Source organism: Letharia columbiana (genome assembly GCF_014066305.1).
Source record: "Letharia columbiana isolate WasteWater2 chromosome Unknown Sc0000004_s0, whole genome shotgun sequence".
In the NCBI taxonomy this organism is placed as follows: domain Eukaryota; kingdom Fungi; phylum Ascomycota; class Lecanoromycetes; order Lecanorales; family Parmeliaceae; genus Letharia; species Letharia columbiana.
Window position 1 is genome coordinate 1,330,368 of NW_023501040.1, and position 15,941 is coordinate 1,346,308.

General features: G+C 52.0%; 10 protein-coding genes across 10 annotated transcripts; 4 read left to right on the top strand and 6 right to left on the bottom strand.

Annotated features, from left to right (window-relative positions):
* Window positions 1-427: 427 nt before the first annotated feature.
* HO173_002375 (uncharacterized protein) lies at window positions 428-733 on the bottom strand (the record flags this gene model as incomplete). The annotated part of the gene is made up of 2 exons (XM_037304309.1): window positions 428-663; window positions 709-733. The coding sequence occupies 2 exons, from the start codon at window positions 731-733 to the stop codon at window positions 428-430; spliced, it is 261 nt and encodes an 86-aa protein (XP_037169104.1).
* Window positions 734-1,053: 320 nt separating this feature from the next.
* Window positions 1,054-1,833, top strand: HO173_002376 (uncharacterized protein; the record flags this gene model as incomplete). The annotated part of the gene is made up of 2 exons (XM_037304310.1): window positions 1,054-1,314; window positions 1,375-1,833. The coding sequence occupies 2 exons, from the start codon at window positions 1,054-1,056 to the stop codon at window positions 1,831-1,833; spliced, it is 720 nt and encodes a 239-aa protein (XP_037169105.1).
* Window positions 1,834-2,390: 557 nt separating this feature from the next.
* On the bottom strand, window positions 2,391-3,209 carry HO173_002377 (uncharacterized protein; the record flags this gene model as incomplete). The annotated part of the gene is made up of 1 exon (XM_037304311.1): window positions 2,391-3,209. One exon carries the CDS (start codon window positions 3,207-3,209, stop codon window positions 2,391-2,393), a length of 819 nt encoding a protein of 272 aa, XP_037169106.1.
* Window positions 3,210-3,254: 45 nt separating this feature from the next.
* Window positions 3,255-3,536, bottom strand: HO173_002378 (uncharacterized protein; the record flags this gene model as incomplete). The annotated part of the gene is made up of 1 exon (XM_037304312.1): window positions 3,255-3,536. The coding sequence occupies one exon, from the start codon at window positions 3,534-3,536 to the stop codon at window positions 3,255-3,257; it is 282 nt and encodes a 93-aa protein (XP_037169107.1).
* Window positions 3,537-3,840: 304 nt separating this feature from the next.
* Window positions 3,841-6,704, top strand: HO173_002379 (uncharacterized protein; the record flags this gene model as incomplete). The annotated part of the gene is made up of 3 exons (XM_037304313.1): window positions 3,841-4,011; window positions 4,064-4,124; window positions 4,273-6,704. The coding sequence occupies 3 exons, from the start codon at window positions 3,841-3,843 to the stop codon at window positions 6,702-6,704; spliced, it is 2,664 nt and encodes an 887-aa protein (XP_037169108.1).
* Window positions 6,705-6,868: 164 nt separating this feature from the next.
* On the bottom strand, window positions 6,869-8,106 carry HO173_002380 (uncharacterized protein; the record flags this gene model as incomplete). The annotated part of the gene is made up of 3 exons (XM_037304314.1): window positions 6,869-7,174; window positions 7,259-8,020; window positions 8,074-8,106. The coding sequence occupies 3 exons, from the start codon at window positions 8,104-8,106 to the stop codon at window positions 6,869-6,871; spliced, it is 1,101 nt and encodes a 366-aa protein (XP_037169109.1).
* Window positions 8,107-8,678: 572 nt separating this feature from the next.
* On the bottom strand, window positions 8,679-9,915 carry HO173_002381 (uncharacterized protein; the record flags this gene model as incomplete). Its single annotated transcript, XM_037304315.1, has 4 exons — window positions 8,679-9,008; window positions 9,065-9,277; window positions 9,338-9,638; window positions 9,695-9,915. The coding sequence occupies 4 exons, from the start codon at window positions 9,913-9,915 to the stop codon at window positions 8,679-8,681; spliced, it is 1,065 nt and encodes a 354-aa protein (XP_037169110.1).
* Window positions 9,916-11,064: 1,149 nt separating this feature from the next.
* HO173_002382 (uncharacterized protein) lies at window positions 11,065-12,780 on the top strand (the record flags this gene model as incomplete). The annotated part of the gene is made up of 2 exons (XM_037304316.1): window positions 11,065-11,189; window positions 11,244-12,780. The coding sequence occupies 2 exons, from the start codon at window positions 11,065-11,067 to the stop codon at window positions 12,778-12,780; spliced, it is 1,662 nt and encodes a 553-aa protein (XP_037169111.1).
* A 582-nt stretch (window positions 12,781-13,362) lies between these two features.
* On the bottom strand, window positions 13,363-14,009 carry HO173_002383 (uncharacterized protein; the record flags this gene model as incomplete). The annotated part of the gene is made up of 2 exons (XM_037304317.1): window positions 13,363-13,839; window positions 13,947-14,009. The coding sequence occupies 2 exons, from the start codon at window positions 14,007-14,009 to the stop codon at window positions 13,363-13,365; spliced, it is 540 nt and encodes a 179-aa protein (XP_037169112.1).
* Window positions 14,010-14,469: 460 nt separating this feature from the next.
* On the top strand, window positions 14,470-15,573 carry HO173_002384 (uncharacterized protein; the record flags this gene model as incomplete). The annotated part of the gene is made up of 4 exons (XM_037304318.1): window positions 14,470-14,524; window positions 14,582-14,840; window positions 14,892-15,400; window positions 15,455-15,573. 4 exons carry the CDS (start codon window positions 14,470-14,472, stop codon window positions 15,571-15,573), a joined length of 942 nt encoding a protein of 313 aa, XP_037169113.1.
* Window positions 15,574-15,941: the final 368 nt, after the last annotated feature.

A 15,941-nucleotide genomic window follows, 5' to 3' on the forward strand; every position in this document is an offset into this window, starting at 1 on the left:
ATCGTTGTCACCCTGTAGGAACGGCGGTCCCCAATATGGCGAGCCAGGACCAAAGATAACTAGGGTGTATCCTACAGTGGTGGGGAGCACAGCTCCAGGGGTCGCCTGCGTGAGATGTCTCGTGGCGACCTGATTTGGGCAGATGGTGAATGTTTCTGGGCCCCCCGTTGTTACACTAGCAGTTGAAAGAGGAGGCTTGATCGCAGGCTCCTCTGGCTCGTGTATCAAGCTCGTTGGTACTTCTTAAGTTGAGACTGTTGTCTAGCGTTTTCTGCCGTAGCAATAATCATAGGGTATACGCTTTTGAGCAATGCAAAGCAGGCCAATAGCAACAATCATCCTGCCAGAAACTCCCACTCCTTCTTTGGTATACGCTTTTAAGCAATGCAAAGCAAGCCAATAGCAACATCCATCCTGCCATGACCTCTCACTTCTTCTTCTTCTTTCCGCAATCCAGCATCCTCTCCACAGCATCAGCTTTGCGACGCTCCATGTCCACAAGGCCTGTGACGTCCTCCTTCACGATCCCCAGATCGTTTTTGACGACATCCATCCGTGATCTCAGCTCGACCTCCACCTTTTCCGACTGGCTTCCGAGAAGATATCTGTTGCCAGCAACACCCAGACCAGCCAGACCCGCGGGATAGACCGAATGGACGAGAACTGACAAGTCTAGTCATAGTGATCATTGCTGTGCTCAAAACTTACAGTTCTGGACGGACGGACGACTCATCCTGAGCTCAAAAGGTTGGATTTGTGGGAGACGTTCTGTACTTATTAGTACATGGTGTGAACCACTAGAAGAGGATCTGACTTCCAAATGTGATTACAATGCTTGGCAATTCTCGCTGTCACCCTGTCATTTATGCATTCTAGAAAGACGCTAACCCGAGGGGGCTTACGAGCTTGGCAGGTTTAGGATGATTTCAGTCAAAGCCAAAGGTTACTCTCCAATCTCACAAAAGCTTCCTGCTGCTTCGACCTCAACATACCATGCAGGCTATTATGCAAGAAGACTATCACACATGATGGCTTGCTGTCACGACGCCCTCAATGGCCTCCTTCGTGCCGCGAAGGGTCTTCCCCACCCTCGACTCCCTCCCTCGCTCTTACTTTCTAGGCCATCACCGCGCAGGTCTAAATAAGATGAAGACGATGCTCACGTACATAGACCTGGTCATTGAATGCCGAGACTATCGAGTACCGCTCACATCTCGCAACCCGCTCTTCGAGGAAAATCTAGCTGGAAGGGAAAGATTGATTGTCTACACAAAGAAGGATCTGGGCAGTGAAGGCAGGCAGCAGGACAAAAGTGTATGTATGTTGCAAGACCTTCGCATCATCATGCTGAGGGTGGAGACTGACCTCGTACAGAGAGAACGGCTGATTCAAGAATGGCAACAGCCCAGCTCAGTACTTTTCTCTGACCACAAGGATAAAAGCTCTATCCGAAAAGTTCTCAACTTCGCTCGCGACCACGCTGCAGCCAAAGATTCCCTGATGGGCTCCAGGATGATGGTTGTCGGAATGCCCAATGTGGGCAAGTCATCTCTTCTGAATGCTCTACGGCAGGTCGGTGTCCACAAGGGGAAGGCGGCACACACTGGCGCTCAACCTGGAGTGACTCGAAAGATTGGAACGACGGTAAAGATTATCGAGGGCGATGAGAACAATGAGGGCGTCTACTTGATGGATACGCCCGGTGTCTTTGTCCCGTACGTGCCGAATGCAGAAGTCCATGCTCAAACTTGCCCTGTGTGGAAGCGTCAAGGACACCATCATTCCTCCGACGACTTTAGCAGACTACCTACTCTATCAGATGAACATCTATGATCCACAGATCTATGCAGACTATTCGTCGCCTACAAATGATATCATAGACTTTTTGAGCGCTGTGGCACAAAAGACTGGAAGGCTACAAAAAAGGAGGCACGCCGGATGTTGATGCTTCAGCACTATGGATGATTCAAAGATGGAGAAAGGGCCTGCTTGGAAGGTTCATGCTGGACCATGTCACAGAAAGCAATCTCGAAAAAGAACGTAGAGACTCTGAAGGTCTGGGCAACAGCTTGAACCATGCTCGCAGAGCGGACAAAGACATGAGAAGACAGAGGTCAAACCAAAAGTATCTGAACGCTAGCTAACAAGGACTATTGAGTGGCACTACATACACGGTCATCCCAGCCGGACTCTCTTCCAATGCTGTACAGATTCTCGGTTGTCTAGGGCAACCGTGCTCTCCTCTTTCGTACACACTTCTCAAAAGAGACCCATAACGCACGCCGCGTTGCAGAAGGGTACTTCGTTACTCTCGAGAAATTTCAAGTCATTAATGGTCATCCCGCCTTGATCACTCCATTCCCGTGATCGTTTCGAAACAGTGCAAACACTCATCGCGTGCTCCTCCTGCCAAATTGACGGATTCCTTCTGCTTGCCTTTTCCTTCTTGCAGTGTCTGCCTGCTCTGGCCTCATCGTCATTTCATCTTGGACTGCTCTTGACTTAGCAGCAAAACTTAGATGGTTTATGAGAATACGCCCATTCGGATCATACTTCGTTTCCCAAGGCGGGGCTTCGCTTTCATCCACGAGTCCGAGGATGACAAGAATGCCGCATGGATTGGTGTCACGGGTGGCCAAGCCGGTGAGTTGATGGTCGAGATGATGATGGTATAGGGGGAGTGACCTGGAGAGCCCAAGCGCAAGAACCAAAGATGGGGTCCAATTCGAAGCTGGACCGGAGCGGACGTGGTCTAGCGAAGGAGATGATGCTAGAGGGTTGTTCTTGTGCTCCCAAACCGCATGGGCGATTGAGACCGAGGAGTCGACATGACCAAGACGAAAACGAGTTGATGTGGGCCTGGGACGGGGAGGCTGCTTCTCCAAGGCATCATGATGTGTCTCGTTGGGATCTACAGATAAGTGGAGTCGCCTCCAGCCCGGCGAAAGGTGGCTAGGGTCCCTTTGATCCCAAGCTGAATTCCAATGCAACGTCAAGCTCAGCACTCCGTCTGAATAGTTGGACACTGATACCTTCGAAACATTATCCAGCGTATCCGGACTCAACAACAGACTCGTCCCAGTCGGCGTCCACAATCCAGAAACCCTCAACATATGCAGACCTTTAATGTCCGGCACAGCGCCTCTATCGAGCAGAAGTGCCATCAATCCTTCGAAATCGATTCCTGCTATGCGGAATTTGTAGCTCATCACTATACTGCATTTATAGAGTCTGGACCCCGTAATTAGGAAATTCTAGTTGAAGATGGTCCATGTTGCACCCTTTAGCGTGGAAGGTCTACGATTCAGTTTCCAGTATTCGGCATCCTCTTCGCGGTCTAGGGGCGTGATGCTGAGTATTGGCAGGGTGACTTCCATAATGCCGGACATGAGACCGCTGCGAGTGGTGGCTTCGAAGAGTCCATTGTGTCTGAGGGATTGTTTGACCTTATGGATGGTGACCAGGGAATTTATGGTCGTGTGGAGGATTGGTAGAACACCCAGTACGGCGAGCGGGATACCGATGTATGTTATCATGTCTGGAGCATTCGTCAACTTCTGGGTTGATGAGGAAGGAAAGGCAGAAGTGGGAGAAGAGGAAGAAAAGGTATTCTACGAGGTTTAAAGTACAAGAGTCGGGCTACGATTCGCGACCACACCACCGCCAGTAAGGTAAGGTAATGTACTAGTACCTTAGAGTGTGTGTACCTTAAGGTAGCCCCTGCATGTTAGCGTATGTGCTAGCAACCCGCTCCCGCTGGGTCATTGTGTCCCTCGGTCAAGGAATCTAAATTTGGTCATCGATTTTGAAGGACCTTTTGTCAATAAATAGCCCGAGTAAATGCAACTTGGGCGGGCTTCGAGCCGCCGGTTGTATAAGCCAAGTAGTCGATACCTATTCATTCACAGCGCGAGACGTGCTTTCAGTGTTGCATTACAGAGAAAAGCTCAAGATGTCTCAACAGAGGTATCCAGAACGAGGAATATTGGCATCATTGCCCATATCGATGCGGTATGTCATGAACCGAATATAGCTTCTGGCCGCAATGCTTACGAAATACAAGGGCAAGACGACGACCACGGAGCGCATGCTCTACTATAGTGGGCATACAAGACGAATAGGAAGTATGGTGTTTTCTTTCTTTTCTATCTCAATCTCCAGTATCCATTGCACATCCGTATTTCTTTTCAGAAGGCAGCTCATTCGCAAAAACCTCGTTCGCAAACCAGAGGCTTGAGTTTTCCCGTCTTCATGTTCTTATGGATATTATAGATGTAGACGAAGGCTCCACTGTCACCGACTTCTTGCCCGCAGAGAGAGCGCGAGGCGTAACAATACAGTCCGCCGCCATCTCATTCCACTGGCCGCCTCTGTCCGTCGGCGACCTTCAAAACACTTCCGCAAATACAAGCAACCTCGTGCCTCACAACATCAATCTAATAGACACGCCCGGCCACGCAGACTTCACCTTCGAAGTCCTTAGATCATTGCGCATTCTAGATGGCGCGGTCTGTATTCTCGATGGCGTAGCAGGCGTCGAGGCACAGACAGAAAAGGTGTGGTACCAGGCCGCGAAGTACCGCATTCCGAAGATCATCTATGTGAATAAACTTGATCGGGATGGTGCGGCTTTTGGTGAGACCGTTAAGCAGATTGCTGCGCGTCTTCACGCGTGGCCGGCAGTCTGCCAGGTGCCTTGGTGGGAAGGGGGAAGGGGCAAATTTGTTGGACTAGGAGATGCGATTGGACTTCGGTCTTTCAAATGGACTGAGGGAGGGGATGGCAAGGACTTTCAAGTCATCTCTATTGACGATCTTCCGTCATCTGAAGCAGAGTTCGCTCTAGAAATCAAGAAGGCTAGGAGAGCGCTTGTTGAGCTTTTGAGTGAGCATGACGAACGTATGGTTGAGAAATACCTGGAGGTCGATGAAGATCATCTCGCCATTGCAAGCGAAGACATCATGATATCCTTGAGGCGATGCGTTCTGAATCAGTCATCCAATATCGTCCCCGTATTTGCTGGCGCAAGCTTCCAGAACATGGGCGTTCAGCCTCTGCTCGATGCTGTTATCCAACTACTACCAAGCCCCATTGAGGCTCTAGATCCCGAGATCAACCTCGGCGGCGTGGAAGGAACCCTCTCAAGCTTGCTAAGTGGAAAACTGGTGTCCGCTGGAATTGGGCCAAAGTCAAAAGCTTCAACTGCCAAGTTCAAAAAACAAAGCACAGCCCTAATCCAGAACCTGGAATCATGCGCTCTAGCCTTCAAAGTCGTCCATGATTCTCGCCGTGGCACACTGGTCTACGTCCGGGTCTACTCAGGTAGTATAAAACGCCAGTCTATGCTATTCAATACAAATCTCCAAGTCTCCGAACGAGCGCCACAGCTGCTCAAGATGTATGCTTCCGACTCAGTCCAGATCGATACCATTCCAGCAGGCCAGATTGGGGTCATTCCTGGCTTGAAGTATGCGAGGACAGGTGACACACTGATCTCGTACACTGGCGCGAATCCTAAATCAGGGCCGCCCTCTCCTCTAAACACGCTGCAGCTCCGACCCATCGAGGTCCCTCCTGCAGTGTTCTTCTCAAGCGTCGAGCCGCACAGCATGAGCGAGGAGAAGACTGTCAAGAGTGCTTTAGACATACTAATCCGGGAAGACCCAAGTCTGCAAGTCTCCGAGGACGAAGAATCGGGCCAAACGTTGTTAAGCGGCATGGGCGATTTCCACCTCGAGATTGCCCGAGACCGCCTTGTCAACGACATGAAAGCTAAAGCTGCTATGGGTAAAATCGAGATCGCGTACCGAGAATCCATCCTTGAAGCTTCTTCGCCAGATATTTACGTCTTCGACAAAGAGCAAGGTGGAAAACAGGGCCGTGCCTCCTGCATAGCCCACGTCGAGCCTCTCTCCGAAACCACTCAAATCCCCCTGGACGACGAATACGCATACTCAGCCTACGAAGACGGTAATAGAGTCACAATATCTCTTAAACCAACTACAGACGACGCCTCAGAAGCCGAGCCCTGGGACGGCGACCTCCCACCCCACCTCTCCATCCCCTCCCTCCACTCGGCCCTCAAAAACGGCGCTCTCGCCGCCTTGAGCCGCGGCATCAATTACGCCTTTCAGCTGCACAATACCCACGTTCTGCTAACCCTCGACCCCAGAAAACACATCTTCGGCACCGACACCACCCCCGCTGCTCTCTCCTCCGCCGCACGCCTTGCCACAAAGGCAGCGCTCAAAGCAACCGCTCTGGAGAACGGATCGGTCCTTATGGAGCCGGTGATGAACGTCACCGTCAGCGTCGACGAAGCCAGCTTAGGCGCCGTGGTCAACGACATCTCCTCCTCCCGCGGCGGGCACATCATGTCCCTCGACGACGCCGGCGTCACATCCGGCCCCGCCGTCAACTCCACCCCCGACCCCCTGCCTCGGATCGACGTCGCCAGAGTCTACGCGCCCCCGGACCCCTTCGGCCCGTCCGCTTCCCAGACCCGGGGGCAAGGCATCGCGGTCGACGGCCGCAGGCAGCGGAACATCACGGCGCGGGTGCCGTTGAAGGAGATGGTGGGCTATCTGAAGCATTTGAGAAGTTTGACGGGCGGCAGGGGCACGTTCGTCATGGGTGCTGATCGCTTCGAGAGGGTGGTGGGGCAGAGGGAGAAGGTGCTTTTGAAGGAGTTGAGGGGGTTTTGAAGGGCGTGAGATGGATGGATGGGTGGATGGTGGGTGGATGGGAGGGTTGACGCTCTTATTGTAGCATAGAGGTATAATGATACATTTCGGTCCATCGTCTAACATTTCTACCAAATACTCAACCCCGGCAACCCAAACCCCCCTTTTTCTGCAAAACATCCCCTCTACCAATCACCCCATCCCTCCTCCTTCCCCCCACTCCCACCACCACCTTTCCTCATCGCCGCCGTGCCGATCGCCCCGCTTGAACTCTTCTTCTCCGCCCCCGCATCCCCAAACGAATCCCAGAAGTCCCTCCGTTCCGGCTCGACCGCCCCTCTCGACCCAGCCGTAGCACCCAAAGGCCCGGCGCCCGTGTCCTCCACAAAGCTGTTGAAGCGATCGGCGGCGCCTTTGGTGCCCGTTTGGATGGTCTTGGCCGCTTGGGCGGCGGTGAGGCGGGCGGTGGTCGCGAGGTCCGCTTCTGCTATCTGGACACCCCCACACTATCAGTCCGATCGCTCAAGGTTCGAGGTAGGTAGGTAGGTGTGTAAGCTGTGGGAAGGGAAGCGTACCTTTTGGGCGGTAGGTTGTATCCAGCCGTCATTGACCGTCTTCGCCCCCTTCCCCACCGTACTCGTGAACCATCCAAACCCCTTGCTCAATGCCGCCACGGGATCTTTCTGGAAATCGTCCACCCCCGGTAAAGCCCCTCCGCTCCCTTGTCTCGCAGTCGGCACGGCTGGCTCGCTGCCGAATCCTCCATACTTCCCGCCTTGACTCGGCGCCAATCCATCAGACCTCGTGGCATTCTCATTCCCTTTCCTCGCGAAGAAATCCTCATTCTGCGATTTCTGTGACCGTGCTCCCGCACCGGCGAGCGGGGACGATGTGCGCGCGGTCGATGTTTCCACGCCGCGGGATTCCATCTTCTTGCGCTCTTTGATCGGCATCCCGGAGAACTCCCGTCCTTCGACTTTGCACCCCAATCGCTCTTTATACTCCTCGCCCTCATCGCCTCCGTATCTATCCCCCACCAACCGCATCGCCTCCCCGTCCCCTCCTTGCCCCGGCTTTCCCCACTTCTGTCCGCTTTTGCTCTCCCAGAATCCCTTCCAGTTGTTGTTGCCGCCCAATTCCATACGGCTTATTTCGGCAGGCTTGAAAGAGTCCATCTGTATTGAACGTACGAAGGAGATGTGGACGCCTAGGCCGCGGTGCAGGCCGGCGCATGTCAGGCAGATGAAAGTGCCGAATTTGGGAGAGGCCCATTGCGGGGATGGGGCGGAACAGTCGATGCAGGTTGTGTTTCCGGGGCGTTTTTGCAGGGCTGCGAGCTGCAAGGATATCGGTCAGAAGGGATTGACTTGGTAGGAGGAGAAAGGGGCACCTTGGTCTTGGTTTCAGGGTCGACTTCCCACATCTTATTGGACTTTGTATGTGCAAATAGGTGGGCAGATTGTTTGTTACCTAAGTTTCATTGATAGTCGGGGCAATTGAGGGTTCAATGCTCGCTGTTGGCTCACAAATTGGTTGTCGTTGGAATGGAGTGCAGACGAGTGGGACGCATCTGTTATCGATAAGCGCGCTAGCTCCAGAGACCCCTTTTTTCTTAAGACGGAGCTCGACAGGTATATTGGGTTGCCACATGCTTTACCATACGGTTGAGGAAGCTCAAATTTGCATCAAGTTGTATATCAAACTTTTCGAACTTGGATCACCTCATCGACTATCTAATTCTAGAATACAGTGGTGGCGGGCGATAAGCATTTCGTAATGGTAGTACAAGGAACAGTATCTTCGTTAATGCGGCCATATCGAGCTTCTAAACCACCTCGCAGAGAAGGAAATCAGTCGCTCTAAATGCATGCATGAGTTTTGATACTGAGAGAGCCGCCAAGATTCCCACTCCATTTTTCTGCGAGCATTCGATGTGAACAAAGACGGTGAGATCGATGTAAACAGTGAAGCAACGCATCTCTGTGCCGGGGCAGATTAGGCAGCTTCAGTCGCAGGAGGGTCATTGGCTTGGACAACTCCATTCTCGGTGAGAGGAGCCGTGCCAGCGGCCTCGGGGTCGACGTCCTCCTTGCCAGGGCTGTCGATAGCGACCTTTACAGCAATCTCGCGGCCTTCCACCTCCTTGCCGTTCATTTCACTGACAGCTTTTTGCTGCAGCTCCTCCGATCCTAGAGAGACGAAACCAAATCCACGACCCTTACGGGGCTCGTTACGGGCCTGCAGCTTCTTGACCATGTAGCGGGCGATAGGTCGAAGAGCGATCTTGGCAGCGGTAGGGTTATAGGCAGAGAAGAGTTCTTTGAGCTATGATCACTGTGTTAGATGAATCCTGTAGATGTTAGGGACCCACTAAAGCTTACCTTCTCCTCGCTAAGGTCGTAAGGGAGGTTGGCCACCATGACCTTGTTCTTCGAGGGGATTCCATCCTCAGGCGGTCCACGTTGACGGGGTTGGCGAGGAGCACGGGCCTTATCTTCTGCTCCGTTGGTTGCGGGTGCACCCTCGTTGGTGGTCTCTGTTAAGGGCAAGGCCTGGCCTGGGATATTGGTATCTTCACCAGCGTTGGCTTGACGCTAGTAACATCCTTGTGTTAGCGTGAAGGTGTTGGAAAATTTGATCGAGACAGGGCTTACGCTTCGACCACCCCGACCAGTACGTCCACCACGAGCACGGCCACGTCCACGACCGCGGCCAGAGTTCCTACGACGGCCCTCCCCACCACTAAGGCCCTCTCCACCACTAGCAGCCGCGGCCTGCTTCTCGGCGGCGGTCTCAGGCTTGCGAGCCAGCTGTACGGAGACTTTACGGTCGAGGATGAACTTGCCAGCGAGCTCGGCGATGGCTTTCTGTGCTTCTTCTGCAGTAGAGAGGTCGACAAAGGCGTAACCAACTGGTCGGGTGGTACGAGGATTGGTGGGAATGGACGTGGTCTCGCTTGATGTATGTGTTAGCATTTTGAGGCACAGACAAAGTCTGAGTAAAGAGCATACACTGAGAAGCCGGTGAAGAAGGACTTGAGTTCCCCCTCAGTGGTCGCGTAGGCGAGGTTTCCGATGTAAAGACGACGGCCCTCAGCAGCTGCGGCAATGACTGCCTCGTTCTCGGCAGCGTTGATGGGCTCGCCACCGGAGATGTTGTTTGCTCCTTCTGGTGCAATCGGAGCAATAGAGGTGGCGGCCATGTTCTCGGTGATGCTATCAACGGCAGACATATTTGTGTTGAGAAGTTGTAGTGAGCTTGAAGCTGCTGATAGGCTTTTTGGATTGAGGAAAGGCGAGGTTGAGAATGCCTTTGAGGAAATGACTTGACAAGGAGGATGAGGGTAGCTCAAGCGTGCCCGAATCAAGGTGTGAGAAGGTAAGAGGAAGTTTTTGTTGTCAGTAAACAAAGTACCGTTCTTGAAGTAGGAAAGAAGGAGGTTTTACAAACAGAACAGCAGAAGAGAAGAAAATGTAGGGAAGCCGCGCTAGTCCTCAGCACCAAGCCGGATTAAGTAAAACGCCCGTGCGGACCCTTCATGCAGCTTCACTGCCAAGCCTCAACTCATCTCACTGCAACCAGATTCACCAGATTATCTAATGTACTTAGATACTGCTTCACTTCTATATTTAGAGTCACTAATACAATTCTCCTATACGAAGTGAAGAAACGTCCCTAGATAATATCACGAGCCTTATACATCACTGCGAGTCTGAGCATGTGAATTGTCACGACTACACAACTGTGGCAAAGGACACAAGATCAATCTTGAAAGCAATCTAAGGGGCTCAACGACGAGTTATTCCTAGGACCGCCTTGTCCAGTGGATGAATCCCACCTCTTTAGATGTAACAGGCTTGGATCACGATTGGTTGCCCGGGAAGATCACTTGCAAGACGGTCATTCCGTTTTCATAAGGTGGCAAATACTAGTGTTTGCTTCCCCTTCTTCTCTATTGGGCTACGTTGAACGCAAATCGCGTGTCCAATGCAGAACAGATCAGCTCTGGTCGCTTATGGTTCAGAGACTGGTAATGCATATGACTATGCAGAAGAGCTCGGACGTATGCTTGAGCGTATCCATTTCTGGACCTATGTATCTAAACTGGACACAATTGACACGGCAAGCTGAGAAACGGCGGAAAACACACACACACAAAAGCTGATACAAGCTAGTCATCCCTAAGGACTTACTCTGTCGTGATCGTAGTCATCTCGACTACAGGCCAAGGCGATCTACCCCTTAATGCGAGGCTATTCTGGAAAAGCTTGCTCCGGAGGAAGTTGCCATATTCGTATCTTGAAGGCGTCCAGTTGACAACATTTGGCTTAGGAGACAGCTCATATCCTAAGTACTCGTGGTCATTCACGGAGGAATTCACATGGCAGGGGCTGACCCGTTGACTAGATTCAACTGGGCGGCTCGAAAACTTCACAAGAGACTTCTTCAATTAGGAGCAAAGGAGGTATATCCTCGAGGTGAAGCAGATGAACAGCATGATGAAGGGTCAATGCTTCGGTTGTTTGAATGGCAAAGAGTATTGGCTGATTTTCAGTGAAGGCTTGATGCAAGCTTCGTTCCTTGGTCTTATGACTTTCGCCATCACCTTCTGACCAAGTTTCCATTAGCGGAAGGTACAATTCCAATCTCGGAGCACGTTTTGTTGGATCCAAAGTGGACTCTCGCGCTGTGTCAGAACGCACTCAATGGTTCGTCAAAGCAGCTGGCCAATGGCGGCGATGAGCGAACGTCCTTTATCGATGGCTCGGCGGAAGCAAAATACGAGACCGAAGCAGCGAAACCCACTAGGACGAAATCTGCTGCCATCTCCGCCACCCAACATCTGAATGTGACGCTGGAGAAGAATCGACGCCTCACTCCTAGCACACATTGGCAAGATGTACGTCATTTGGAATTCAGCAGTAACCATCCGATCGCCTATGGACCGGGGGATGTCCTCACCATATTCCCCAAAAACTTCCCAGAAGATGTTGATCGCCTACTGCAACGCTTGGACTGGACTGACATCGCAGATAAGCCGATCCAGTTTACTCCCACCAAAGCTGACATAGAAGAAGTATTTTATCCATCGCCTCCAATCTCTCTACCAGGACCATGTACAACGATTCGAACACTTCTGACTGAGCACCTCGACCTCACAGCCATACCACGTCGCTCTTTTTTTTCTCTCATAGCCCATTTCACAGGCAACCAATTTCACAAAGACCGACTCCTCGAATTCACAAAGCCAGAGTACATAGACGAATTATACGACTATACCACGAGGCCAAGGCGTAGCATATTGGAAGTACTTCAAGAGTTCGAGTCCGTCAAGGTCCCTTGGCAATGGGCTGCGAATGTTCTACCAGAGCTGCGCGGTCGGCAATTCAGTATTGCGAGTGGTGGCCAACTGAGAAAGACCCCGGATGGCTCAGCAAGATTTGAGCTTCTGGTGGCTATAGTCAAGTATAAGACTGTGATTAGGAAGATCAGAGAGGGTGTGTGCACTCGGTATCTTGCTTACTTGCCTGTAGGGGCGAAACTTCGTGTCGGACTGCAGCAAGGCGGCTTAGCTATCACAAAAGCCGAATCGGAGCGGCCAATTATCATGATTGGTCCCGGGACCGGTGTTGCGCCTATGCGATCTTTGGTCTGGGAGAGGTTGCAATGGGCAAAGGAAAGAGGTACCGAAGTTGAAGAAAACACCAATCATCATGCAAACGGTGTAGCGGGGACTGGACACAGTCTCTTATTCTTCGGCTGTCGCAGTGAAACCGCCGACTACTTCTACCAAGATGAATGGCAGGATCTGCAAAGGCGAATGCCATTGACCGTCCACCCAGCCTTCTCGCGTGATCAAGGTCACAAGGTCTATGTACAGAATCTCATACGCCAGCAATCAGACTCTGTCTACCGCCTCCTTCATGATAGTGGGGGAATAGTCTACGTATGTGGGTCTTCGGGCAAGATGCCGCAAGCAGTCCGCGCTGCGCTTGCCGATGTCTTCAGAGATGTCGGCCGTATGGATCAGAAAGACGCCGAGAGCTATATGGAGACAATGGAGAAGGAAGGAAGGTATAAGCAGGAGACTTGGTAGCTTGAACAAATCTGGTGTCGCTGAAGCCATCAGACCCAAGCGTGAACTGAGATTTCCCACGCGAAGCTTCACAGCTGCAGTATAAACGATTGAGCTCTGCTCCAAAGCTGTACATGATGTAAAGAACAAGCAGTTTCTTACCACTAGGCCTTGCGAGCTCTTCACCGTCCCTCAATCATTAGCCGTTGTTTGAGACCGTTCTTGAAAAACCCTCATTGATCGCTCTCCGGTCCATGCCCTTCAGGTTCAACCTTCAGTCCGTTCTCAAGCTTTAGCAGCCTTTATCCAAACAATTCCAGAACAAGAGTCCTGCGAAGCTGCATCATGAGTGTAAGATGACACGAATTCTAAGTTGAGTGCAGGTGCAGAAGTTGCTATTGAGCTTTCAAACATGAAAGACTTATTTCCAGTCTGGAAACGAGTAGAGATACCACAAACGCCAGCCAGCCACCCTGAAGCCCACGTTCACTCTCATCTGCTTCATCGTCCATCCACTTTTCTCACGCAAGGGCCAGCCTGAAGTCACAAAAGCCTACCCGAGTCAGGACGGGTCTGAGCATCGCACAACAGGTCCTTCCACTTTTAGACTCCATCTCCCCAAAGTCCAACCACTGTAACCAGCCACCCAACACCCCACACGACTGTCCGCCCCACCATCTTCCCCCTCCACTTCTCCATTCCTTCCCTGACAGCCTCTCCGTTCAGGCTACCAGTGCTAGCACCCTCGACCTCCCATTCCTCATCGCTACTATCCGGCGTCCTTGATCTAGCCCTGCTCTCATCGCCCTTGCCCTTCACCTTTCCAACCACACCCGCATAGATCTCTTTCGTGTAGCCCAATCCGATGGCCAGGGTTGCCCACAAGAGATACGGATGTCGGCTGCGGGGTGGGGAGAGGGCGTAGGCGAGGAGTAGAGAGGTGGAGGAGAGGGTGGAGAGGAGGAGTTGGTGCCGGTGGGCTAGAGCGCGCAGGTGTTGGAATGTGGTGGAGGCCGGTTGGGCGCTGGGAAGGGATTGGATGGGTGGGAGGGTGGTGGTTGTTGTGGTGTAGGATACGCCCTGAGAAGATGTCAGCTGTGGGTAGAAAGGCGAGGGCTGTTGAGCCGGGGGGTGAGGAGAAGGTGGGAGTAGGAAGGAGCGGGCGGCAATGGAGGGGAGGGGCGTACAGTCAGGAGACCGAGCGAGATGGTGCCGATGAACTTGCAGATGGTTGCTGTGTTGCGTGACATCTTGTCCGATGCTGTACTTAGAATGGATGTTGCAGAGCGGAGGCGGAAGGGATTTGGATGGAGGGTGGAGATGGGAAACCTGAAGCTCCGTCTTTCTAGCGGCAGTACTCTACGGATCGGCAGCAGGGATCTGCAAGCGGCGACCTGGGGACCCCTCGTTTGCCTCGGCCCAGCGACAACACAATGTTAGGTATGATCTCCAAGAAAGCGTCGACCATCGGTAAGAGTTCTCTAGATTAATAACGGCTGAAGTATTTATTTAAGAATCAAGCTTGTAATCAACCTCGGCTTGGAGTGCGAGTTGGAATTGAGCCGATCTTTTATTCAAGGCTCGCCCCTATAATTCGTCCTCAAGCCCTCCCTCCTCTTGGAGACCGTTCTCATGTATTGCCGTTGACACCTAAGCTTTGCAATTGAGAAAGCCTCCAATCTTGATTCACGTCGCCATCGATACGTCGAGATGCCTCTCCCCAAGCATGAGTACGTGAGCGATATCTGGAAAGATGGCATTTTTGGTAGCAAATAACTCTTTCCTAATTCATGTCTTGCTTGAGCTTACGTTCTCACTCCAGAAAACAAAGTCGTGTTTTGCACAGGTGGCGCTGGCACCATATGTAGCGCCCAGGTCAGAGCTATGGTCCATCTCGGCGCTAATGCGTGCATTATTGGACGAAATGTCGAGAAAACGGAGAAGATGGCTACAGATATCGCTACTGCGAGGCAAGGCGCAAAAGTTCTGGGCTTTGGGTCTGTTGATGTCAGGAGTATTGAAAGTATGCAAACAGCTGTGGAGAAGTGTGTTAAAGAGCTTGGGGGAATCGATTTTGTGATGTAAGTCTATGGATTAAGCAAGCCATGTCTGCATGCACTAAGTTCCTCCAGCGCCGGAGCTGCAGGCAACTTCCTCGCCTCCATCAACCAGCTCAGCACAAACGCCTTCAAATCCGTCATGGACATCGACGTTCTGGGCTCTTACAACACTGTCAAGGCGACGCTGCCCCATCTCGTCACTTCAGCAGGCAAGCACAAGTCCGACGGCAGAACAGCCTCTCCAACAGGAACAGGCGGCCGCATCATCTTCATCTCCGCCACCTTTCATTACACTGCAATGCCACTCCAGACTCATGTCAGCGTCGCCAAAGCTGGCGTTGACGCACTTTCCAACAACCTCGCTCTCGAGTTTGGTCCGCGAGGCGTGACGTCTAACGTTATCGCACCCGGCCCTATCGCCGGCACAGAAGGCATGGAAAGATTGGCAAAGACGGACGACGTGGCTAACTCTTTCAAAAACATCCCTCTGGGAAGGTGGGGCACTGTGAAGGAGATTTCAGACGCCACGATCTTTCTATTCTCGGATGCTGGGAATTACGTGAATGGCCAGGCACTTGTTGGTATGTACGATTTCTCCAAATATGTAGAAATGAGCTGATATGTTTGGTCCTCAGTCGATGGAGCAGCGTGGCGAGCACAGACGCCCAACATGGGCGGATTCAAGTATCCTGATTTTCTTTTGGGTGATGAAGTGGTGACTGGAGTCAAAGGTGGTAAGAAATCAAAGCTATGATGTATAGGAGAGGTATTTAGCCGAAGGACATTATGCAGAGTGCCATGCTCTTTTTGGTTATTCGCACCGCGATCCTTCAAGCTATGGATATTCCGGAACCCGCAGGCTTGACAAACAAAACCCTCTTACCTCTTCGCTTGATTGAGCACTGTCACAGACTGTCTGACAAGTGAACAGCAGTGCGGGAACGTGCAAGTGCATGTTCGGCCCTAGCATAGGCGCAACATGTTCTTGGTGCCGATTTCTTCGGCATGAAGGGGAATACAATTCAACACTGTTCTTTCTTGCGGTAAGTTCGAACATCAGCCAAGGCCCGCGCTTCAACGCCACGTTGAGTTCTTTTGCAAAAGTCTGTGCGAATAGTCGAT